This window comes from Oxyura jamaicensis, chromosome 8, assembly GCF_011077185.1.
Source record: "Oxyura jamaicensis isolate SHBP4307 breed ruddy duck chromosome 8, BPBGC_Ojam_1.0, whole genome shotgun sequence".
Taxonomy (NCBI): domain Eukaryota; kingdom Metazoa; phylum Chordata; class Aves; order Anseriformes; family Anatidae; genus Oxyura; species Oxyura jamaicensis.
Genome location: NC_048900.1, coordinates 25,795,168 through 25,820,091, shown reverse-complemented (window position 1 = coordinate 25,820,091; position 24,924 = coordinate 25,795,168). Strand labels below are relative to the sequence as shown.

The window sequence follows — 24,924 nt, the reverse complement described above, 5'->3', positions numbered from 1 at the left end:
CTGGTCCAACTGCAATCAAAGCAGTGCTACCTTCAAAGTTGCATCAGGTTCAGTTATTGAGAGAGCATTGAAGAACTGACTTTATCTGAACTCTTTCTAATGCTAGTGAGGTAAAGGTGTCCAGCCTCTTGTAGGATTGGGAAAGACAGTAGGAAGACAACCTTTGGCTCTGCTAAGTGAGAAACCAGGCTGAAATTTTACTTGGAAGCTTGCGGTTGCTGTGTTACATTGTATAAAATGAGATACTGGCACCAAATCCTTTTCTCAAAATCTAATCTGTTGAGTGTAGCGAGGTTTCCAAATGAGACCCCCATTTAAACAATGTGAAATTATTTTTGTTAGCTAAGATTGAAGTAATGAAACAAAATGATGTATTGATGATTCTGAGGGAGTGTTGGAGATAGCACTGAAGTAACACTGCATTGTCCCATTAAATGGGTTAGTTATACAGATAGCACTTGTGTCAGTCTTGTAAATTACTTAGTTGCTAAGTAAGATTAATTTAAAGTAGCCAAGCACTGTTAAATGTGTTTAATTTGCTGAAGTAATTGTAATCCATTTTCTTTTAGCTGGTCCACTGATGCAGAGTAACCAGCGGTTCTCGCTTCTGTCTCAAGGACACCCACACTTGAATCTGAATTACATTCAACAGAAAAAGTGAAATTGAAAGGGGTGGTGGGTGGGTGGGGGGAGGGGAGGAAAAAATTCAGGTTCTGATCTAAAATCTTAATGCAACGTGTTTAGATACAAGATTATTTAAGACTGTTTTTAAACTGTATCATTTGTACATAGATACGAACTATAGTTTTTACTAGTATCACAAAACTAAGTGATACAAATTTCATCTATTTTATTACCCTATTTTTAAGGGGAATTGTGTTTTGTTTTATCTTGATAAACTGTAAAGAGAGAGAATTTTTAAAATTAAGTTCTTTATTTTCTATTAGCTGTATTCATACTTTGGTTGCTTCAGACTTTATATATATTGTTCTAAAAAATAAAATTAGAAAGGGATTTCATGTGTTTAAAAATTTGTCACTTCTATTCTTTACAGAACTATGTAGTGCCAAAACATTTTTTAAAAGAAAAATAAAACTGCAAAAAAAAGGATAAAAGACTTTTTCCTTTTCCCTATTTGTATGTATTTGACTGTAATTAGAATAACAAAACCAACCTATAGTTAAGTATTAAAACTAGTCATCTTTCATCTCTCATTTAAAATGAGACATACAGTCAGTGCATGTTTTTCCCCGTACTGTTCGCAGGCTAGTCTTTCTTGTAGAATACCTGATCTGAGGGAAACGTACACCTTTTCTGTTTATACCCTTTCCAAACTAATATGAAAACTATCTTAAAAAAAATCAAGCTGTACAATGAGGTAACTCTATGGACTTTTCATAAATTAATTTGGCTTACTACTTGGTGTTGTTAATGCTCATTGGGCAGTATGTGAAAATACATAGATAGTAAACATCCCAACTTGTATATGCAGGATTCAGGTGACAAAACTGTCTGCCCATGCTCCTGGAGCAAGATTACAAATAAAGGGGTCATACAAACTGGGCTTAGCACAACTGTGTTCCTGCCATGTCATTAAATGTACCAAGAACTGTAACTTGACTAAGAACTTTAATATTTTTCATTTGAAAAACAGGGTTTTACTGAATGCTAATGTTGAGGGATGCTAGAGCTGAGCTATTGTGTTGCGCTCTCCCACAGGTAGGCCATAAATGCTCTGTGTTCACAGGAGTAGTTTACTGTCTCTTAACTGTACTTGTTAACATAATGCTTTTCAGGCAAAAACTTTTTTTCTACTTGAAGCTTTTGAACTGTCTGATACGCTTCTTCTGATAGCAGTATCATTAGACTTAAGGATGATTCTTACAACAAAGTAAGAAGTGACAACTATGTTAAAGACTAGGTTTAAGTTACCTTTGGCTCTTAGTAAGCATACTGGATTTTCATAGAATCACTTCCTTTTCTGTAATACAGGTTTACTAAGATATATTTTAGGCTGGTAGTTCTTCAGTGTTTGACTTAAACATATTCTAACTTTAGTAACTTAATGCTGCAGCTGTTAGTCAAAACATTGCCTTGATTTGAAAATAAAGGCAGCTTAAATGAGAAGTCTAAAAGTATTACAAAAGAAAGCAGAAGACTCCTTTAAAGACAGCCCCCCTTTTATTATTGCTCTTCACTGATGTTACAGGCCTTAGGAAAAACACTTTAAAAACAATCCTCAAATTCTATCACAAGAATAAGAAAGTAACTACCTAAAGAGGATCTTTAGCTTTCTTTTAGTTAAAAAAACAAGGAAACAAAAACACTTACACAAGAGAAGATGGACTAAGGAAATGGGCTGCTAAAGCAGCCAGTACATACTCAGCTGTCCCACAAAGCAGATATAGGACAGTATTAGACCACACTTCCAGCTCCCCGAACTGCTGGAGTTATCATTATTCATTCCCTCGACGACTCTTCTTGTGGCTTTTCTTAGATCTGAAGGAGAGAACAGTTAAGCTATATAAAACAGTGATTAGTACTGTGTCATAAGATCAGCATGATACATAGTGGTTCAGTGTTTTCTATTGTCAAATATGGATAATGACTTCACTATAACACCAGGTGAGGTACCACACAAAATACTTTAGTATTGTAAGAAGACCTTCAGTTCCCAAGATTCAATGACAAGTAAGACCACCTTCAACTGTACAGTCACTTAAGAAATATACCAAGAAATACTACCTTTCAGGGGATTTGGAATGACTTCTGTGTCTGTGACTACGGTGGTGCCCTATAAGATTAAAAAAATAACCATTACTTCCATAGACCCCAGAATTCTTTTATTTTGTTAATGCAGTTTGCTTCTGGTGATAATACTGTAGATAATAGCAGAACTCTAGGCTTAATTAGGCAGTCAAATACCTGAAAAATGCACTCAAGGCAATTTTGTATGTATTGAAGGAGTTCTCCAGCAATGCTTTCATATAACTAATCACTTTATAAGCTAGATTAAACACCTAAACTAGCTTCTTGATATTGTGACATAGATTTTTCTTGCAGTGGATATTCTGCTGATAAAGACATGCCAGATTTAACCTGTCAACTACAGAAATACCTGGAGACTTAGATCTTGATCTGTGGCGCCTCTCCCTGGATCTGCTCCGGTGTCGTCTAGGGCTTTTGCTGCGATGCCTCTCCCGGCGTGGTGATGGACTGAGAGAAAAGAATCTTGTAAGATAGCCATACTAAAAACACACGCACTCTAAGAATAAATAATATAAAAAAAATTACCTTCTTCTCTTTGGAGAGCGGCTTCGCCTGTAATGTGGGGAGAAAGAGGGTCATTAAAAAAAAAAAAACAAGCCAACAGAACCAGTAATTTCATTTCCCGTATTCCCCAGCAACAGCACCACAGCTTCCTTTGCACTTTCCCATATTCCTAGTTAGTGTCTGTTTGGCCCGATGCACGAGAGGCAGTGCATGCTCCTCGTTTGGCCTATACGGTCAGCTGAAGAGTTGTGACTTTTTTCTGGCTTACTACCAGCAGGAATAATTCGATTCTCTCTCCAACCTTTGGCTTACGCAAAAACAAGCACTTGGTTCCCCTTCATATCTTCATTCTATTGTCAGATTTAGCTAATGTTGGCCAGCAAGTTCAAGTTACTGAAGAACAAGGGAAAGGTACAGACAGATGTTGACTGCAGCTGTGCATTGCAACTCCTTACTTTAGAAAGTGACTAAAGGAATTAGGTGTAGGAGATTCTGCTCAATTATCATCTTTGCTTTCATGCTTCACTCTGCAGCATTGTAGGTTAAAGTAATGCTTAAAAAGAGCCATGTGTCACCTTCGTGGAGACCTGCTTCGGCTCCGCCTGTATCGCACTGCTGGAGACCTGCGAGGTTTATCAAGGTCCCTGTAGCCTCTTCTGCGGTGGTCAGGAGAAGGTGCTCGTTCCAACTGGAAACAACGGGGAAAAAGTATTTCTGTAGCTCGTTTCTTTTTTTTTTTTTTTTAATCAATAGGGACTCTGAACAATAAATAAGCGAAGTACAGTAGAATTGACTATGATTGTCACCATAACTTAAATCATCACCCTCTCTCCTATGTACATAAAACAACAGACCTGAAATGCATTTAGGTAGCACAGAACAGATCCAGATCTGTGAGTTTCAGCAGACAGGAAAGCTTGACAAAGCACTTTAGAGTCAAAAATATTCTCACTGGCAGCTTACATGAAAATTGATCAAGGGAGGATGTAAGAACTGTAAACAGCTTTCTGAGGCCTCCCCTCAAATATTTCTCATAGGCCACAAAGCCTGGGGTGATCCATCCAAGTACTGGTTTAAACAATCCCTCTGCAAATAGGTCACTAACCTTTTCGTCTTCCTCCTCTTCCTCCTCGCTAGATTCTACATCATCCATATCTTCTTCCAAAGCACTAACACGAGGCTCGAGTTGCTCAGCTTCTTCCAGAACATATCGTTTCTAGAAGAAATTACAACTTTATCTTATATAGCTCAAGAACAAACACCGAAGGAGGCAGCTGACATGGACATCTTACATGCCCAAAGGGCCTGAACTGCAGCTTCATGCAACAAGCCAGGAGCTTATACAAGTACTAAATCTGATGCAGTTAGACCATCCACTTTTCCGAACCTGTAGTCGAGGCAGAATGATATCACACACACGTTCCTCATGGAGTAGTTCATCAATGAATTCATCCACGTGCATCAACTCAAATTCTAGGGGGGAGAGAAAGAATTTAAGACAAGATTAGTGCTAGCTGATAAAGATGAAATGTTTCAGACTTTGTTGAGCGTGCTGTACAAATAACAGTTTTTAATCATAACGGTAAGGGAAATCATTAGATCTGTCTTGCAGAAATGGGAAACAACACACAGCTAGCTAGGACTAGTAGATTGTCAGTACTTAAACTCACAAGTGGTGTCTGTGGTATTTGTGGAACTGAGTTTCAGTGTCCAGAGAACACAAGCACTTGAGGAAAGCAAAATAAGCAAGGCAGTTCTTGTTTGTACACATCAGCAAGATCAGCAACAAACTAGTCAAAATGAACAAGTAAAAGCAAAACTTTGAGAATACAGTTTTCCCTATCTTAAGCTATATTACCAAAGAATATTTAACTTTATCACATTAGGTTTTTCTAAAAAGAGGTCATCTATGAGGCATTGAGAAATCGTAACGGTGTAAAGCTGCTTACCCCCATTTCTGTTCTGACTTTTTATTTTTCGATAATCATTGTAGAGCGGTTCAAGATACTTGTAGCAGTCAATAGCTGTGCCCGTCAGCCTCATGTACAGCGCACCGAGCATTCGGACGTACCTGAAAGGCAAATCATTCCACTTATTTGATATGTTTACATAGTTCGCAGTTTGGGTAAGAGGATTTTTCCCAGAAATACCTGAGGAAAGCCTACATGCTATCATAATTTTCTCCTTCAAATACTTGAGTAGATACATGTACTCTGTATGGGTTGTTTATGCATGCAGGAGGCGCATTATCACTTCCAGTGATTAGGGAAAGAGAAAGTAGCTGACTCTGGTTGTACTAATGCACCTCATTCCACATACTTCAGGCAGAGCTGCATTATCACAGACAGCACATGCCACAAAGGTGAGCAATTTCAACAACCTAGATGATGTGGAGAGCAAACCCTTCAGAGCAAGGGTAAGGCTGTGCGTTAACAAGAAGAGCTTTAACGCATACAAGAGAAAACTAGACCTTATCTGGGGTTCCCCTGGCCGTTCTGGGCATCCACGTTTCATTTATTACGACAATTTCAAAATAAAATACCACCACGACAGCATACACAGGCTTACTTAAAGTCCTCGTTTTTGATGAACTCCACGATGATGTCCTTTTCGGGCTGGATCTGCAGCATCTTCAGCGTCAGGCACAGGAATGGCGTGGGCTTGATGTTCCCGCCGTAGACGCCCCCCACGTACTTCAGCTCCATGGCCTTGTCCACCACCAGCTCGGCTGCAGGGGAGCAGAACAGCGCGTCAGGGGGAGGCCCCTCAGCGCGGGGGGACTTCCTCAGAGCCCTTCAGGGCCACCCCAGGGCCCCCCGGCCCGCCCCGCCGTACCCGTGAGGCCGAAGCACTCCTCCTTCCAGTACTTGGACTCGTAGATGCGGGTGCGGATGATCTTCTCCACCAGGTACTGCGGGTTGGTGCCGTGGATGCTGTGCGCGTCCTTCACCGTCCGGTTCGCCATGGCCGCCCCAGCCCGGCGGCGCCCCTCCGCTGCCCGCTTCCGTGACGGGCCGCGACCGATTCCGCTTCCGGACCCCTGCCCCCCGCTGCCACCTTATTTTCGGGCAGGCACCTCCCTTCCGGCGCCGCTGCCAGGTACAAATATGGCGGAGCTCCTCCTCCTTCTCTTCCCGCCCCCTCCTCCCCGTACGCGCTTTGGCGGGAAGTTCCATCGCGCCGCTGCACGGAGCTCGCGCTGCCGCTGCGCGCGCGGGGATCCCTGAGGGGAGAGGTGAGCGCGGCCCCGGGCCTGAGGGGAGCGGGCGGGCGGGGGGGGGGTGCTCTGTGGGAGCTACCCGTGAGGGAACCGGGGGGCCTCTCTAAGGGAGAAAAGCTCTCTCAGGTAGTAGGACTCTTTCTGAGGGACCGGGGCTCGCTGAGGGAGCGCCCTTAAGCGTCGTCAGTTTGCATTTTCCTGAGGCAAGTGGCTCGTTTCCAAAAGGAAATTTCTTATTTCGGGAAAAAGAAAAAGCGAAACGTTCGTGGCTGTTTCACCCACCTGCCCTCAGGGAGCCGGCTGAAAACCAGCGTTAAAATGGCCCTTGGCGGGCTGGGGACCTTGTGGTGATGGGCGCCGAGGGGCCGCGGCCGGGCTGGGGTTGAAAGCGAGGGCTGTGCTACGCTGGGAGCTGAAGCTGCCTTCAAAAAAGAAGATAGATCTCGGGGAGATGGCAGTAAGCCTGCATCTTAGCCTCCAGTGTTTGGGAGAATTTATAGCAGGCAAAATAGAAGACATCAGTCCTGGTGACTTGTTCCATAAACAAGTGAGCAAGCCGGTATCAAGGCAATTATTTGTTTGTCAGAGGTGTTAATCAAATGCTGGGTGTAAAAAACAGAGTTACAGGACGCTCCCCTACCAAAAGCCTTCCTTTTTTCCTCTTTCTTTGTGGTAGTGGTGTCTGCAGGTGTCAGGTATGGTAGGTTTCTGTGGATGAACCGATTTATGCCAGCTTCTTTATATTCACTAAAAGAACTTATTGCAGTTCTAGCAATCTGGCAATTATGCGTCTTTCTCTGTTTTATTTTTAAAAAATAAGCAAAAAATGTTTGTTTATTTGTTTTAGCTTTTCCTTGGGAATCATGAACACCCGTCAGCAGACCAAAATTATTTACTCCTGGTATGGAAAACCCACAAGCTCAGACAGAAAACTGAGGACTTTACAGTACAAGTAAATAACATTTATTTCTGGTTTCTCAGGGGAATTTGAACGGTTCAGGTTTCTTTAACTTTTTGACATCAGTTAGGTTACCATGGCAGGAGGAATATTGCTGAGGAGTAGTGGTTTTGTCATACTGTGTCACAACGCTTTATGGAAAAAAAAATATGTCATAAAGCTCTTGATTTCTAAATTGTATAATATTTAAACAAGTATTTAATTAAACTTGTGAATAAGTGTTAACTATTTAAAATCAATGTGACTTTTAATAGGGAAAATAAATTTTAGCCTTTGTAAGGGGGCCATAACTAGCTATAAGGCTGGCAGGTGATCAGCTTTAATGATATGTGAATTATAAAGGATGTGAAATCCTGCTAATCTGCACGTGTGTCGTGTGTGTCACTTTCTAGGGGGATCATTATAAAATCAGAAAGAAGCAGAACAGAAAAATGTATACAGCTTGGCGAGTTTGTTTTAATAGAAGGGGAGAATGCAGATCAGCCTTTTGTGGCACAACTCCTGGATTTTTACGAAGATGGTAAGAAATATTAATAAATAAATAAATAAATAAAATTACCTCCTGTCTGAGAAACCTTAAATTAAAGACACTTGTATCATGGAAATGTAGGTAGCATTAAAAGCATCACTGGCCGAAGTTATGAAGGAAAATAGGTTTTGGTAATCGCTTCATCTATATGCACATACTCCCCAAATGTTTGTGGCTAATGGCTAATTTCAACTAAATTGGATAGTTAAACACAGAGTTGAAAGGCACTAAAAGGCAAAATCTTTTGCTTAGTTGTTTACTTCAAGAGAAATGGTCCTTGAGGAAGATGGTGTGAGCTCATGTTTTATTTAGAGATTGGAAAATCCAAACAGAGCAACAGTACTACAGCCCTGGTACTTGCATCTTATTAGACCCCAGGGACATGAGGTACAAGGCTGAATAAATGGGGCTCATTACTTCTGTCCCCTGTAGAACTACTTATTTATAGATAGAGGGAGATATGAGCAAATGAACCATGGCAGGTAGGCAGCACAAAGTTTGTCTGAATGTGAAACTATACATTAGCTATGTCTGGTTTCTTTGAACAGCTTTTGTTTTTTGTTTTGGGCTGTGGTAATATTTTGTATTTTCTAAAATTCTTTACTTTTTTAAACATAAGTAAGTTGGAGTGATACGTATTTACTAATGCACATTTATTGTAGCATAACTGATTTTTTTATTCATTTCCACATCTTTGACAAATTAAAGATATGTAGCTTTGTTTTATTCAAAGATGAACTCTTTAACATGTAGAGAGGAGCATATTCAATTGTAGTATGTTCAAAATACTTTTTTTAAAAAAAATCTATCCACATTGAATCTGTTCATATTGTTTATTCAGACTTCTGTATATTTCACAGCAGGATTATCTGATTTCTTTTAAGGCAGCGAAAAAATGTTCCTGGTTTATTTCTAAAATAACACTGAAATTACAAACGATGTTCTGAAATTTCTCAGTTCTCCTTTTACGTCACTGCCTTCAGTTAGTGGAGTCCAGCTAGAACACATGCATGCAAATGAGGAACCCTGTTAATTTGTGACAGTGAGCTGGTGGATTAGTTGGTCTGCAGTTGTTCTGTGTTCCAAGACTCTGTGCAGGTATTACCTTAAGCCTTGAAAGTCTCAACTCGGACTTCAAAGACCTGAAGTCAGTTCCTAATTTTGGTGTTGACTCTGTGCAAACTTGAGCCAATTTCTCTCCTTCTGACTTGATCATCTGGAAAAAGACAGCTGTGATATTTTCCATCCTGTTTTTTTTTGTCCTGTCTAAACTAAAAGTTCTTAGGGAAGATCACTGGATCACTGTCTTTCATTACGTGTATGTAAAGTGTCTTGTCCAATATTTCTGCAAAAGTCATTGAGGTAATAACAATTTGTGATGCAGCAAAATGTGGAGTGTTCACTGGCTTCTCTTCACTGTTGTAGGTGCTCAGCAGAAACACGCGGTCGTGCAGTGGTTCTCTCATATTACAGAGATACCTCAGAATAAACGGAAACTGCTTAAAAGAGAGGTTTCTCCCCAGGAAATATTTTTTGATCAGGTTTCTGGCTACGACACTGACATAGCTGTGGAGACGATTATTGAAAGCGTTCTGGTACGTATGCTGCCCATCTATACCTACAGGAAAGAAAGAAACCGCAACAATTTGCAAAGTGTTACAGAACGGTGCAGCTACTTTACTCTTTCCCAAACCAAACGTGTGATGTGTATTTGTATGTTAATGCAGTTTTATAGGATAGTTCAAAACTGTTAATGTGCCTTCCTCCATCTCAAAATGACTTTAGTTGTTGGCAGCCAGCTCGTTTAGAGGATTGCATGGAAGGAAATGATGTGATGGGAGGCCTGTAGTACAGGAAAGTTATGCTAGGCTAAGTATACCTAGATGGAAGGCATTGCCTTCTGTAATGAAAGATAGCAGTTCCAATAATAAAATATATAAATAGAAAATAATTGAATGCTAAGTTAACAGGAAATGTTAAGGTATGTGAGTGTTGGTATTTTCTCCTTTTGCAGGTCATACCACTACATCCAAAGGAGGAACTACCCATTACATTAAACAATGAAAAAATTTTCTATGTGAAACAGTCTTGGGATGGGAAATGCTTTAAGGCTTTGTCCACTGACACATTCTCTAAGTTGAAAGAAGCTAACAAGAAAGGAGATGGCATCCCAAACTCTTGGAACACTTTTGTTCCTTTGGACATGGTTTCCTCCATGAAAAAAGAGACCAAGAAGGTTGCTCGGAGTGTCTCAAAAACAAAAAATGTTGAGGTAGAAATAGAATCGAAACATTCTGCTTCCAAGTCCTCCCTGTCTAAGGAGAGACATTCACAAAGAGTGGCTAATGGCACCAAAACTCCAACAGCAAGGAAGAAGCTACAGTTAAACAGTATGTATATGGCAATTTTCTGTCCATTTGGTTTTGAATGTAGCATATTTTGTGCCTCCTCATTTTTGGGTAGTCTAAACAGTGGCAATACTGTATTTTTAGCTACTTTATTTAAGCTTTGGGGTTAGCCCATGTGTTTGGTGGCAGCAGTTCTTTGTTATTTTTAAGCAACTATACTGCTTATGTTCAATTGCTGTTGCAAATATTTTATTTGTAATTGATGTCTAAATTAAAGTGTTTGTTTTCTGAAATGCTACCAGTCAGACTAATTTGACATCATAATGTCTCCCTTTTTTTATTTCCTTAATCTTCTGGCTAATGGTGTATTAGAATGTAACTGGGCTGTCTGAGCACATTTGGCCTTTTGTAACACATTATATATTCAAACTGAAGACAAAGTAAAGTTGTAAGTGATGGAGAGAGTTAGGAAATGGAAGGATCAGTCTGTTGTACTTTTTTGCCCTCTTTAGAGAGGGAATGCATGCCTTCCAGTGAGATTTTCTTTGTCCCTGAAGCTTAATACCATCATTTTTCATTTAAACGACAGCCACCAAGTCAGTCATACTGTGTCTTCTGAAAGTTAACGAAACCATCCATAGTCAAGCCTGACAAAAGTTTATTTTGCTCTTGATTCCTAGGTCCCACCAGATATTCTAAAAGCAAGCTCCTGGATTGTGATGTTTTGGAACTTTTGGATGATGACTGTGATGCTATAGTAATGTTAGAACCATCAGCTGCTAAACGTAAAGTGAAATTCACTGGAATTCTAGGCTCACCGCCAAAAATACCTTGTGCTGATGATGACTCAAATTCAGTGGGTGATGCTGCAGAGCACCGGCAGAGGTTTAGTGATGCAATACGATTATCCCCCTATACCAATGTCCAAAAATCTAACGAAAAAGTCAGGAATCTTAATATTAAAGATGACACTGTATGGTAAGTGTTAACATTTTCATAATTATTTTTTGTATGGAATGTCTTTAAGAGAACTACGTAGAAATAGCACACTTAGGAAAGAAGTCTGGAGAGAAAAGCAGACAAAGTCCCTTTGTGTCCCACACGTTGTCTGCTAAGATCAGTGAGAGAATGGGGGATAGCCTAAATAGCTACAAATGTGCTGTGGTGACATTATAGCAAGTGTGTTACTTGGAAGTGAATGGATGATTGGAGAAGGTTGTAAGAGGAGCTGATGTTAAAACTGGGCACAAGCAGCTCCCAGTTAGAAGAACAGAGAGAGGATTGGGAATGGTAGGATGATGAAAGGGATATGAAAGAGAATTGAAGCGTAACTGATCATTGAGGTTTGTACTCAGCAGCCTGGATAAAAATCTGTTTCCCTGCAGTCTCTGTATGTATGTGGTACAAGCTCAGATGTGCCTTATTTGTGACAACTATTGAAATGTTCCAGACTGTAGGAAGAGCTGTGATTGCCTCATAACAATTCACATGATAATTATGTGTATACTTTCATACTACTTTTTAGAAAAGAACTCAAAACATAATTATTGTGTAAGTATATCTTCAATCTTTAAAAATGGAATTAAGCTGGGGCAGGGGGAGAATGGATCAAACATCCTTACATAAAATGATGCAAGAAGCCAGAAACCAGTGAGGTTCTTCCTTTCAAATAGTAAATTAGTGGATGCAACACGTGAGGGATTCACCTCCATTCTCTGTCAATTACTATAGCACAAAAACTATTGCTGTTTTGCCTTTTTAATGTAAAGGCATTTCAGTGGCATTTGTAGACAGTTCTCAGATTCTTTTTTTTTTATGTCTACAAATAATTAAAGCATATATTCAAAGCACACAATGAGGTGAATTACTAAAAGGAAAACCAGTAACAGTGAAATGTTTCAACAGATCAAGTGCCTAAGCTGAGAGTGAAGGAATCTCAAAATTCAACTAGAAAAATTGACTCCGAAGGAGAACAGCCATAGTAGCACTTCCTCTTTAATAGGAAATCTTTCTAGTGTAGACCATGAATGTAAATGTTTGTTTTTTTTTCTGGGCAAAGATGTGTCGAAGCGAGTGCCAACGAGGGCAAACTATGCTGCCAGTGTCCATGCCATGTCCAGTCTATAACAACTGTAATGAGTTTGTTCTGGCTGTCACTCCAACACAACTGTCCCTGAAGTTTGAAAGGCCTTCTCTCCACCTTTACAAGAGTGATGCAAAGAGGAAATACAAGTAGCTTTGTGTTCTTCCTTTACAGCTTAACTGGACTTCAGGAGCTGGGTAGTCTGAGCCCTGTAGTCACCCCTCGTTCTCGTAGAAAATGTGCACAGAAGACAAGTGCTCGCATTGCACAGCAAATCAGGTAAATTTTTGCTTCCATGATACCGTGTTCAGGTTGCTTTTGATAGCCTGAAGCCCTGAGAGTTTGTATAGCATAATATTGAAATGCAAATGATTACAGAAATAAGCTTAATTGCAGAGTGAAAACTGTCTTCTATTCAGAAACGTTAAGCTGACTCAGTGTTCATCAGAAAACTGACTTCCTTTAAACCACTCTATTAAGTAGCTATGGAAAACTTAACAGCTCAAGCGGAGAGCATGTTGACTTGCTGATTATGGCAACTACAGGAAAAGCTGAAAATGTATCAAATGAAACTCTGTAGTGAGTAGAATTGCATGTAATCTTTTAAAAACTCATGCCATTTCTGTTTCTTATAGCTTATTAAATATGATAGAATCAAACCAGGAAGAGGATTTTCTGTCTAGCTCAGACGGATTGTACTCTTCAGGTAGTGAGGAAGAAGATAGTGATGTGCTTTGTACGCCGGAAAAGAAAACTAAAGCAAGCAGAATATTCAGCACCCCAAAATCTTCAAGGAAGCCTTCAGTTCACACTCCTGCCAAGACCTTGAAGAAAACTGTAAGGTTCCTTGTAGCTGTTGACATTTTTAAAAAATTGTTTTTATTATTTCTAAGCCAGTTGTTGGAATGCTCAATAACGTTGTACCGAAGTATCTGAATCCCATAGTTTTAAATTGAAGCAGTAGCTTGATTCATATGAGCTTCAGCAGTTATGAAAATGCAGTACTTGCGTATCATGAATGTTGTTACAATGTTGATCAGAAAACATCAGCCTAAGAGAAAATGTTGGATTAGGCTGGAGCTGACCAGTGATTGATGCCCTATTCTTAGCCCTTATTCTCAAAAAAAAAAAAAAAAAAAAAAAAAAAATCAGAGAAAGGCAGGAAAGGTGATTGAATGGATGGATTTGATTCTACATGGGTAACAATTGAGAGTAGTATGTGAAATGTGAACTTAAAAGTGAGACAATGTGGGAGGAGATAACACTAAACCTCTGAAGTCATGAGTGGCAGAAGAGTTGAGCAGAAACTGAATATTTTCTCTATAGGCTCTTAAACCAAGTAGGAATTGTGATCAAAACAAGAGTAATTATTCAGTGAGTAGTTAGACCTGTGCAGCTCTTGAGCAAGGGATATTGTTACTGTAAGAAGTTTATATGGGTTCAGTGAGAGACCGTGGAAGTACCCAAGAATGATCCATGGGGGTGTGGTTACTAAAGAAACTACATGCGTTGCATGAAATCCTATGAAGTCAAAATAGCTGAAGTCTGAAATACATTATTGTCCTGTTCTTACTGTTCTCTAAGCATCCATTTATAGCCAACATTTTGACTCTTGCTGTAAACTGCACACGGAGACACTTTAGTGCGTTTTCTGTATAGTCTTTATTCAGCACAATCTCTATATACAGCAGTAAGCCATAAACCCAACTTTGTGCTATCCCAATTCTTAAAGGCTTCCCAATGTGCTGATGCTGCCAACACAGAAGGGATGCTCTACAGGGTTCATGGCCACACCAAAGATAGCATGGCCCGCAATGTCTTGTAGTGTCACAGCCACCGGGGATGGAAATTCCTGGGATGATATTCCAGGTTTGATGGATCTTAGGCCTGACTTGTTAACACTCTTCAGCACCTTAGTCAGGCACTTACTGACAATGGCTAATTTTTTCTCTGTTTATGAAATCTCTAATGCAGAAACCCTAGCATGCTAGAACCTGTAAGCACAATAAGGCAGACTATTTCAGATATTGTGTGGCTTTTTTCTTTGGACAATGAAATTCAGATCAGTTTCATTTGCTTGCTGTTTCTTAAAATCCAGACCACTTTGTAGCATGGGACATCAGGAGAATACAAAGAACTTTACCTTTTAACTCACTGAAGAATTTTAAAGTTGTCTGTGCCACTATTCCCCTCCCAGTTTATTTTTTCCCTCAAGGAAGAAAAAGACTGTGCTTATGTGGTAATTCCCTTTTTAAGGACTGTTCCTCTCTTCATTTTCTACTTCAACATCCCCAGGTAGTTGTTATGCATCAGTATTGTTTTGGAAACTTGTATGAATGGATTAGGCTCCAGTAGAAATTCTCGTATCTAGCAAATCTTCCTGAGGTTTTATTTTTTTCTCTGCAGCCTTTACCAGGAACACCTAAGACACCCCGGAATGCAACTCCTGAAATTCCCAGACGCAGCCATGCAGCACAGAAACCAGCCAGTATGCTAGAAGAAGCTAGATTAAGGTAATGTTTGCTGAAGGGAAGAAATTATAGTTTTGTTTCAGGTATGCAGAGCTGTAGGCTGTGCTGAAATAGGGAAATGGTCAACTTTTACTAGATGGAATAAATTTGGTAAAAATGTGCCTTTAAGTCCTCACACAGTGGGGGGGAAAAATGTATACAGGATTGACTCTCTTTCAAACTGAGTTTTAGCTTTTTCATCCCTTCCTATAAGCTATTTTCCCTTTTTATCCATAGTCTACCTTGACTTTTTTTCTTTTTGTGAGTTACAACATCTAGATCTTTATCATGTATTTAATGCTGGTTGCTTACGAAGATGATCATTCAGCCTTCTTAATCTAAAATCTTAAAGACTATAGAGAGACTAGGCTACTTCTTTTTGGATACTTGACATTGGTGTTCAGACTTGAAGCATGCAAAACAGATTTGAAAAACTACACACAACTGTAAAGTGGGGAGGAAGGTGGCTATTTGTTTTTCCCCAGTAGGCACTTCAGTTATAGCTGTGAAAATGCAATTCTTGGACCTCCAATTTTAAATTTATTTATTTATTTGTCAAAAGGCTGCATGTTTCTGCTATCCCTGAATCTCTGCCCTGTCGTGAAGAAGAATTCCAGGATATCTATAACTTTGTGGAAAGCAAACTTATTGATGGTACAGGAGGGTGAGTTTGTTACTGAGGCTGTAACTTCTATCTATGGCATAAAAGCAGTCAATAAACGCTGCTTTTATTTAAAAAGTTATCCTTGGTTGACTGAAATAAAGTTCTTAGTTGAGTTTTCCTACTTTTTTTTTTTTTTTCTACTTAAGTAGGTTGGGCTTATAATTAATGTAGGCTCCTTTATTTTACGGATTCAAATTTAAGATAAATACCTAGTCAATTTTAAATGTCTGGGGAAGTATTATTAAGAGATCAATTAGCATTTATAAAGTATCTTAGATTGTTAATTCCTTCAGTAATTATAAAAATTCTCAAGGTCTTCCAATGTGTGGCATACCCCAGTTTGCAAATAAACTAACTGAAATACAGGGAATTGCCTGAAGTGACAGAGAGGGGAATAGTATTCAAGGGTGGTCTCAGAGACCAGAAATTCCAGCTTCTTGTCACAATTTTGCTCAGACTGATAAAAAGGTGTTGTACTTCTTTAGGTGCATGTATATTTCTGGAGTGCCTGGAACAGGTAAAACTGCAACTGTTCACGAAGTGATTCGCTGTCTTCAGCAAGCTGCAGAAAATGATGATGTCCCAGCATTCGAGTTCATAGAGATCAATGGCATGAAGCTGACGGACCCTCACCAAGCTTATGTGCAGATACTAGAGGTAAGCAAAGCCTCTTCAATGGCTTCCTGCTTTGAAACAAGGGAAATCCTATACTTTACCATCAGATCTTCGATGTGTTTCAGGATTCTAGACAATTAACAATCAATACTTCTAAAGTAGTCTCTCTGAGAGACGATATGCTTTTATCTGAGAGCAGGTTAAAAATGATTTGTTTAAGGCTGTGCCCAGTTCTCTGACCTGTCTTGCTTCCAGATGCCTAAGGGCATTGACTGGGAAATAGCCTGATTTATATCATTCACTCAGGTTTAAATAATAATAAATCTAAACTAGATTCTTTTTATATTTACCCTGCTATAGCTTTTTCTGTACACATGTTTAGAAAGTTACTGAGTTGACAACTCTGGAAGTCAGAGTAACAAAGTAATTGCTTAGACAGTCTTAACTGTAAATCAGTCTGTCATAGCAATCCCGTGAAAGAAAAAACATCTCTGTCAACCATACTGTATTTTATGACAAACTAGTCTGCATTATCTCACCTGGGACTACGGCTAGTGCTTATACAGGTGTGAGTTACCCTTCTGAGGAATGGATTAAGATGCCAATTAGAGAGTAACTGCACCAAGACCTTTGACAGTCTAGACTACCTTTAGGCCAGTGATCTGGAAATGAAATGATGTGTATCTTGAAGCATCCAGTCCCTTTCCTTAGAAACTTCTGCCCCATTACTGCAGTTATGTCACTTTCCTAAGAAAGCTTATAACAAAGGGAACAGCAACACAAAGGCCTGGACAGATGGAAGTGAGACAGTTAAATGCCTGGGTACAGTAAGTGTGCCAATTCCACCAAAACAAACTGAACTCTTGAGATATTGGATGACCAGTTCGAGAGCTGTAGAATCAGAATCCTCTGGGAACTGCTTGGTATGGTTGAATCAGACTGGTCTTGATTGAATTGGAAACATGGAACAAGTATATATTACTGTTGTGCTTCAGGGTGTTTAATAATCATGAAATCTCCAGTCAGTACTTTAAAAAGAAAGCTGCTGTTCTGGAGAGCAAATAAACTCTTTGCGTACAATCTCCATTTTATTTTATAGCTTGATTCTGAGATACGTTGAACAACTGATTCAGCATATACAGTATAATTCTGACTTGTCATGTTGTAATTTCTTTGTGCCTTTGGAGCTGCAAGGGAAGAGGTAACATACAGTCAGTTTATCTGTGTTGACACAGTGCTTATTGCAGAAGCAGTTTTTGTTGAAGGTATTTTTCTAGCTTAAAGTTGACTAAATTATTTAGTTTAGGTCCTGCTGATGATACATTAATATTTTAATGTGCATCCAAGTTTGCTGAAGTCAGGCTGTTCTTGTCAACTGACTTCGATTTTTGGCAGGTGTCTTCTGTTCAGAGAGAACCTTGAGGTATGTTAGGTGAATTTTTATATTTAACACAAATTGTAGGAAATTCTAACAACCTTTCTTTTTTCGTTGTTTTCTTCTGATGTTGTTCTTTTATGAACAGTTTTTGGTAGAGCTAAGAGTCTTTCCACGAGCCACACTTAAAAATAATAATTCCATGGGGTGACTAAGCGTATGGTTGTTCTTGAGTGTTAGAGAAAAGTTGTAATCAAGTAAGAGTTAACCACACCAAAACCCTGGAAATTAGAAGTTTAACCTGCAACACTGTTTAATCCTTGTCCAGCTACTGACAGGTCAGAAGGTGACAGCAACCCATGCTGCAACGCTGTTGGCAAAACTGTTCTGTACACCAGGACCAAAGAGGAAGACCACAGTGCTCATAGTGGATGAGGTGAGACAAGGAATCATTCCTTCTCTTTCCTAAGGTATCATAAGAAAAAAAAGTTTTGGAGGATGGAAAAAGAAAAAGTGTATGTATTTAGGGTATATCATATATGGCCTAAAACGAGTAGACTTGGGAGAGAAGACACTCTAACAGTTCCTCTTAGTCTTATTTGGAAACTGAATGTAAATAGGCAAGCATCTTCATCCTATTGCCAAAGTTGTTCTCTCCTTGGTTTTTGTGTTGTTTTGTTTGTTTGTTTTGTTTTGGTCTAAGTCATGGAATGAATGGTTCTGTCAAGTCCTAAGTACCACAGAATTCAGCTCTTTAGAATCTGTTTTGTCAGGAAGCTGCTGCCTTCTCTAGTGAGAACATTCACAATGAAATACCTGATTTTGAAACTTTTAATGTCCTTTGTTCAGTAACAACCAAATATGCTTTTTTTTTTTTCTCTAAGTTGAATCAGGTCCTTGCATGAAAGGTGTTTTAATCTTGTTAGATGCAATATTAATATTACAGTCGTGTTTAAAAATTCTAGCGATTCTATCTAAAAATACTGCGATGAATACTGCTCAAACATCTATTGGGACTGTGCTTTCCCAAGAGATCAGAGCCCTAATTCAGAAAATGCAGTCCTATTAATAGATGAATAAAGGAGACACAACAGAGACAGCTTGTTCAGTATCACCTAAGAAGTGTTCTGTGGCAGAACTAGCTCTCACACCCCCATCAAGTATTGTAAATACAAGGCCATCCTTTTTCAGTCAAATTTTTTCTCTCTCTTTTTCTCTCCTCAGCTTGATCTTCTGTGGACCCGAAAACAGAATGTGATGTACAATTTATTTGACTGGCCAACTCAAAAGCACTCCAAGTTAATCATCTTGGCCATTGCTAACACCATGGACTTGCCAGAGAGAATAATGATGAACAGAGTAGCTAGCAGGCTGGTATGTCCTCTAACAGTTTTGTTGCTATGCTAGAAAATGAGAAGTGATTAAATACTGTATGTAGTCAAAAGTAATATGGGAGAAAGGTAGGGTATGTGTGTGTGTGTGTATATATATAATGTATACATATATATATATATACAGAAGTTAATGCTTGTTTAATGCCCTCTTCTCTATAGTGGGCAGATGATGAACCTACTAATCTTAGCAAAGTAAGTACAGGAGCCAGCTCAATAATCAGATCTTACGCTGTGTAAGAACACTCTGTTCTTGTAAGAATGAATTGAGAAAAAGAATGCAGATGTCTTTTTAAACATATTAGTATTTAGATAATGAAATGCCATGCCTCATGGTGAAGCTGATTACACTGGAGTTCAGAGAAATTTCCTTCTGTTTTCCCTTCCTCTTTCCCTTTCCATTCCAGGCACCTAATTACTCATCCATTTGCCATCATCAGTTGGTAGATTTTCTTTATTGGATACCTGTGGACAGAAAATTGGATGCTTTACCACTACACATTTTATATATTTTCCTAGGTCGTTTCAACACTGCTATAAAAAGTGATTTGCAAAAAGAGTGCTCTGTGCTTCCACCCTTCTGTGACACAAAAACAGCTGCATAGTAAATGTTAATTGGTCTCTCACCCACTAAACCTGCAGACCAGCTGAAGATCTGAGAGTCTAGATAGACCTAAGAGAGGAATTCTGCATAAGGAATGCAAAATTTTAGAATGTACAAGTTTACCTGCTCTTACTGAAAGGCAGTGTACCATTTGTAACAGTCATCGATTGGTCTTCTCATCTGAAATCTTTTTTATTATTATTATTAGCTTGAGCCAGATGACTTTTAATTCTTGGCTGGTTGCTGACTATCAGGGATAATGTGAAGTCAATAGTTGCCCGTATACATGTGTACAGATAAGCTAAAGGAGAGATGGATATTTTTTTCATAGTTTCTACTGTTACTATATTTAAAAAAACAAGTGTAAACAGTGTAATCAAAAGATTCTTGTGACTGGGTGGCTTTGATTTGTTTTGTAAGAGAAATTTGAATTCTAATAGCAAGCAGCACTTGTTCCTCAGACCTACTGGGGAGGTGGGCCAACCACAGATCTTCACTCAGTCTGTTTTATTTATGGATGTGCACTTTTATTTCACAAATAGGAAGCAGAAGAAATGATTAAAGCTTATCAAAGCTTGGAGGAGAAGGATGTGAAAGAGAGTGGTCCCAGCAGAGAAATTAAAGCTACTAACTATACAGGTTGTGCACACTTTATTGTATTGTTTTCTGTAGGGCCTCACCAGAATGTCCTTCCAGCCGTACACCTATAAACAGTTACAGCAAATTATTTCATCTAGACTGAACAGCGTGAAGGCATTTGAAGAGGATGCGATTCAGCTAGTTTCCAGAAAGGTAAAGACAATGCAAATGTGTTCTGTGTGTTGTGCTAGGTAAAGAGTATGGGGGAGTCACTGAGGGAGAACTTTGTAACAGTAGTTGGGCTAAAAAAAAAAATAGCATACAGGCATGTTAAAAAATGCCTATATTATTTTTTTCTTTCTCAAGATGTTTAAGGCCTCAATGTAATATGTTCTATTTTCTGTCTACATACTCTGTACAAAAATAATGCTTTAGGGCTCAGTAGCTTCTCAAATGGGAGATGTATGCGTTATTCAATGTCTTATGTTAGCATTTGTTAAAATGCACTAACGTGATATGTCTACAAAACAGTATACTCAAACTTTTTCTGCAAAACATTGCTTCAGGATTATAAACAGAATTCTCATAAATAGGTCAAAGTAAAGAGTATTTATTTATTATTTTTTTTAATGAATAATAGTGATGAATTTGCAGTGTAACCTGCAGTGTTCTTCTAGTACAATTTTTCTTCAGAAAATCTACACAAACAATAACTTGTAATCAGATTTTTCTATAGGGTTTTTCATTCTTGGTTCCAGGAGGGTTTTAGGGCTTCCATAAGTTATGAGTTTCTACTGGGAAAAACAGTCCAGCCTTATATCTAGTGAACATTCATAACTTTATCAAAAATTGTAAGCCATAAGTGGGATTTTATAAGTATGTTGTTTCAGAAATTTTGGATACTCAACATTCTTCGGGCATTTCTAAGTGTAAATTCACTATCCCAGGTGTTTCTTTTGATACCTATTTTAAGAAGTCATGTACTCCTAAAAATATTTCCTTACATATGGAAAAACTGAGTTGTTTCTCACCTTCTTTCTACATGAACATGGATTGTGGTAGGGTCTCCATTTTATAACGTTTCTGAAAACTTTTGGTGCTCAGTTAAACCGTTCATATTGAATTTTCTGATTATTATTATTATTATTTGAACCTTTGACTTCCATGGTTATAACACCAAGCTGAGTCTCAAATTTGTGATTACTATATTGGGGTGGGGTAGGGAGGTTGCTTTTGTTTGGTTTTGATCAATAAGACTGTTTTTTCAAATCTGGGTTTATTTAACATAGTCCACATGAGCAATACTCTCCAGTTTTGTTTGTTTGTTTTGGTCTGTTGATTCTTGCTAAATACTTTTCTCAACTTGTAGGAAATAATGCTACAAACCTGTCACGTTTACTTTCAGGTAGCAGCACTGTCTGGCGATGCAAGGCGTTGCCTTGATATATGCAGAAGGGCCACTGAGATCTGCGAGTTTGCTAGCCAAAAGAGTACCCTTGAAATAGTCAGGATGGCCCACGTAACAGAAGCCATAGATGAAATGTTTTCATCACCATATATAAATGCAATCAGGTAAAAACATTTTTCAGAGGCGTTTCTTTGCTTTTGTGTCATTTTCACTGCTCATTTCACCAGAACCTTCAGTCTGCCCTTTTATCCCCTTTGGGTGGTGTATGTGATGCATCCTGCTTTGTTAAAACATGATTTAAAAAACACAGCTCGCAGCACAGCTAGAAAAGAGATACAAAATAGGAATGAAAGATGGGAAACCAAAACACAGAAATTGCTTGAAAATTGTTGAATTGTTGAAAGTTGTACAGAATGCTTGCCTATCAGTGTCTGAATCAGGGATTTTGAAATTTCCCAAATGTCCCTTCTTACTGTACATTGGGTCTGACAAACATGAATAGGTCACTAATAAATGTAAATTGACCATAACACACTGTGGAACAGGTATGATGTCTGGTGTGGATTCTGCCATTCTCAGCAGGGGGGCTGTAATTATTAAAGGAGCTACAGACTCGTTCTGCCAGCACAGCACATACACAACACTGGCATTACGCAGTTCTGTAATTCATGAGGGTTTGCCACATTAGTACTTGTCTCATGTTATTCCTAATACAAATGCTTGTAAGAAACAAGGATCTGTGCAATGATCAAACTTAGCATGGCATTTTCATTGAGTCATTAAGCTTTACATTCTGTATGGAATGAAATGTCTCCTTCAGATAGTGAAAGGTGGAGCGAAACACAGTGTTCTGTGGTGCCAGAGCTGCAAGCTGTAATATTGGCTAGTGGACATAAATGGGATGTCTTGCATTTTTCCCTTCTCAGATAGAAAAATACCCTGTGTTTAAATATTGTTACCAGGCAATTTCCCTTCCAGACATCTTCCTAACGATTCATAAGTTCTTAACTTGGCAGACTAACTTTTGTCCTTTTTGTTTGGATATTCAGGAATGCCTCACTGCACGAACAAATATTTTTGAAAGCAATTTTAGCAGAGTTTCGCAGGGCAGGAGTTGAGGAGGCAACAGTTCAACAGGTATGTTAGTGTTTCATGTATTTTGTTTCCCTTTTAAGGGAGGGGAGCATTGTCAAAACTGTCAGGCAAATGCATAAATGTTAAAATATCTGGGATTTTTGTTCCTAGAACTTGATGGAAGACAAATGTAGTAAGGTAAACTGGGACGTGGTTGTCCAGGCCCCTTGTAAAGCATAATTGATGTTACCCCTTGTTTTCAGTGGGACTAAATACTTGTCATTGGAAACACCTGCTCTTGTGTTATTACCAGTGGTCTGGCTCATGTAATGTTTTAGTCTGCATCTGAAAATAGTGTGCCTTTACCTAACATGTTTCATAAAGGAAGAAATAAATGGTAACCTGGAAATACCAGGTAACATAGTTTAGGGAGGAAACCTCAAAGTTAATTCCGATTTCTGCATCTCCCGCTTTCACAATGGAGGTAGATATATTTCTAGTAGCTACAATTTTTTTTAGTAGGCCTGTAAAATACACCAGCAGAGCCACGTACAGAATCCATTTCATGATTCACAGTACGGAAGCTAAGTGTTAATACCTAAATAATAATACTAATGTAGAACTGTATATTTACATAAAATGTTAGCAGTATCTGGTTCTACAGGTTGTAACGAAGAATTTCTATTAGGTTTTCTGTCACTTCCTCCTGAACATGTGTCGCATTGATGCAGCAGGCAATCAATTCTTGAAACGTAAAGAATATTTTGTTAGACTGATCTTTTATCTTTTTTTCCTTAGTTTTTCTCTAACACCGAAGGGGTTTTGTTCTGCTTTTTCTAAATAGAAAAGCCAATTCTTGTTAGAGGTTTTCTAGCCTGCATGATCATTGACAGGTGCATTCTTTTGCCTTTAAAGGTGTGTCATGCCTTTCTGGGGTGTTTGCAGTTCATAAGACTACGGACTGAAACTAGTTTTTCATAGATGTGGAGGGAAAGTTCCCTTTTTCACCTTGGCCTACTCTATTGCAGCAGGAGTTAAACAGGAATTACATCTTTTTTTTTTTTTATAGGTCTATCATCAACACATATCACTGTGTAGAATGGAAGGCATGCAGAGCCCCACGGTGTCGGAAATCATGGCGATTTGTTCAAGACTTGGTGCCTGCAGGCTCTTGCTGGTGGAGTCCAGTAATAAGTATCTCCATATGCGTGTGCGACTAAATATCAGCCAGGATGATATCATGTATGCGCTCAAGGATGAATAAGGCAATAGAGATTTTATTTTTATATTTGTATAAATGTTTTAAATATTGTCTATTTTAATTTTTTTAAGTGTTGATAACATGGAAATAGTGGAATGTATTTTTCTAAATATTTTTGCTTGATGTATCCAAGCACCTTTTGTACAATAAAGAACGTGCTTTGAAGCATTTTAAATATTTGAAATTGAACTATCTGTTTTAAGGAAATTTTTATGTGCTGGTAAGTGGTCCCCTTTCAACTGAGGTTTATAAATTGAAATTAATTACTTGCATCACCACTAAGGAGCTTTTTTGTTGCTGTTGTTGAGACCAGCAGTGTCATTTGTGGCATTACAATGTATCTATTTCCCTCATTGAATTCTGTAGAGTATAAAAGACATGATTAAAATGTGCCTAAAATTTTATTACACTTGTAGTGAAAATGAACTTTCCTTTAGATAGCCAATTTAAATATCCAGTCTTGGTTGCAAATGGAAACTGCTTGGTACTAGGAGAGTAAAAATAAGAAAGTGGTCCTTCAAGCAATTGTTTGTTTTTTCTTTATTTGGATTGCAATCTTGCCTTGGTATTGAGGATTGCTTTAAGGAAGTAACCTCAGGTACTCCATGTCTGTTTAAAAGCTACCTGCATAATGGAGCTGTTTACCAAAGTGGGTGTCTGTTGGAGACAGGTAGATGAAAACTACTGTGGAATGGGCTCCAAATGTTGTTGTTTGATCTCAGTGAAGGAAAAGTAGAATCAGGCTACAGCTGGTAGAAAGCTTCTTGGAGAACTCCCTGTTGTAAAGTTAGATGTAAGGAAGCTGGATATAATGCGTCAAGTAGCTGGGCACATGTGATAGGGCATCAGTTTATTTAGGGGACTGCAAACTTAGCTACAGCAGCTTCAGAAACCATTAAACATGGCTGTGCCTGGCAGGAGAAGCAAAGCCAAGGGGCTTCTTCATTGCAGTGCATTTCCTAAATGTTACAGCTCCTTATTAACAGGTTCATTAGCCCAGCCTGGTCCCTCCCCCTTTTGCCACGTGCTGGG

General features: G+C 38.8%; 3 protein-coding genes across 7 annotated transcripts in view; 2 read left to right on the top strand and 1 right to left on the bottom strand.

Moving 5' to 3' along the window:
• The window catches only part of TUT4 (terminal uridylyl transferase 4), a 44,015-nt gene extending 42,654 nt beyond the window's left edge, over positions 1 to 1,361 (top strand). For all 5 annotated transcript variants that reach the window (XM_035332886.1, XM_035332884.1, XM_035332887.1 and 2 more), the window contains one exon: positions 570 to 1,361. In XM_035332886.1, the coding sequence (XP_035188777.1) occupies positions 570 to 661 (92 nt within the window). In that variant the 3' untranslated portion in view covers positions 662 to 1,361. The remainder of the gene's footprint in view (positions 1 to 569) is intronic.
• A 797-nt stretch (positions 1,362 to 2,158) lies between these two features.
• PRPF38A (pre-mRNA processing factor 38A) lies at positions 2,159 to 6,352 on the bottom strand. Its single transcript, XM_035332889.1, has 10 exons — positions 6,109 to 6,352; positions 5,842 to 6,001; positions 5,223 to 5,344; positions 4,661 to 4,746; positions 4,379 to 4,489; positions 3,849 to 3,961; positions 3,295 to 3,321; positions 3,119 to 3,216; positions 2,746 to 2,794; positions 2,159 to 2,499 (listed from the first exon to the last, which is right to left on the bottom strand). Exons 1-10 carry the CDS (start codon positions 6,236 to 6,238, stop codon positions 2,457 to 2,459), a joined length of 939 nt encoding a protein of 312 aa, XP_035188780.1. The 5' UTR covers positions 6,239 to 6,352; the 3' UTR covers positions 2,159 to 2,456.
• Positions 6,353 to 6,392: 40 nt separating this feature from the next.
• Positions 6,393 to 24,301, top strand: ORC1 (origin recognition complex subunit 1). The gene is made up of 17 exons (XM_035332888.1): positions 6,393 to 6,508; positions 7,341 to 7,445; positions 7,844 to 7,971; positions 9,406 to 9,575; positions 9,995 to 10,370; positions 11,009 to 11,306; positions 12,586 to 12,690; positions 13,047 to 13,248; positions 14,818 to 14,924; positions 15,484 to 15,585; positions 16,071 to 16,242; positions 17,904 to 18,011; positions 18,800 to 18,949; positions 20,243 to 20,362; positions 21,555 to 21,721; positions 22,607 to 22,694; positions 23,701 to 24,301. Exons 2-17 carry the CDS (start codon positions 7,357 to 7,359, stop codon positions 23,893 to 23,895), a joined length of 2,577 nt encoding a protein of 858 aa, XP_035188779.1. The 5' UTR covers positions 6,393 to 6,508; positions 7,341 to 7,356; the 3' UTR covers positions 23,896 to 24,301.
• Positions 24,302 to 24,924: the final 623 nt, after the last annotated feature.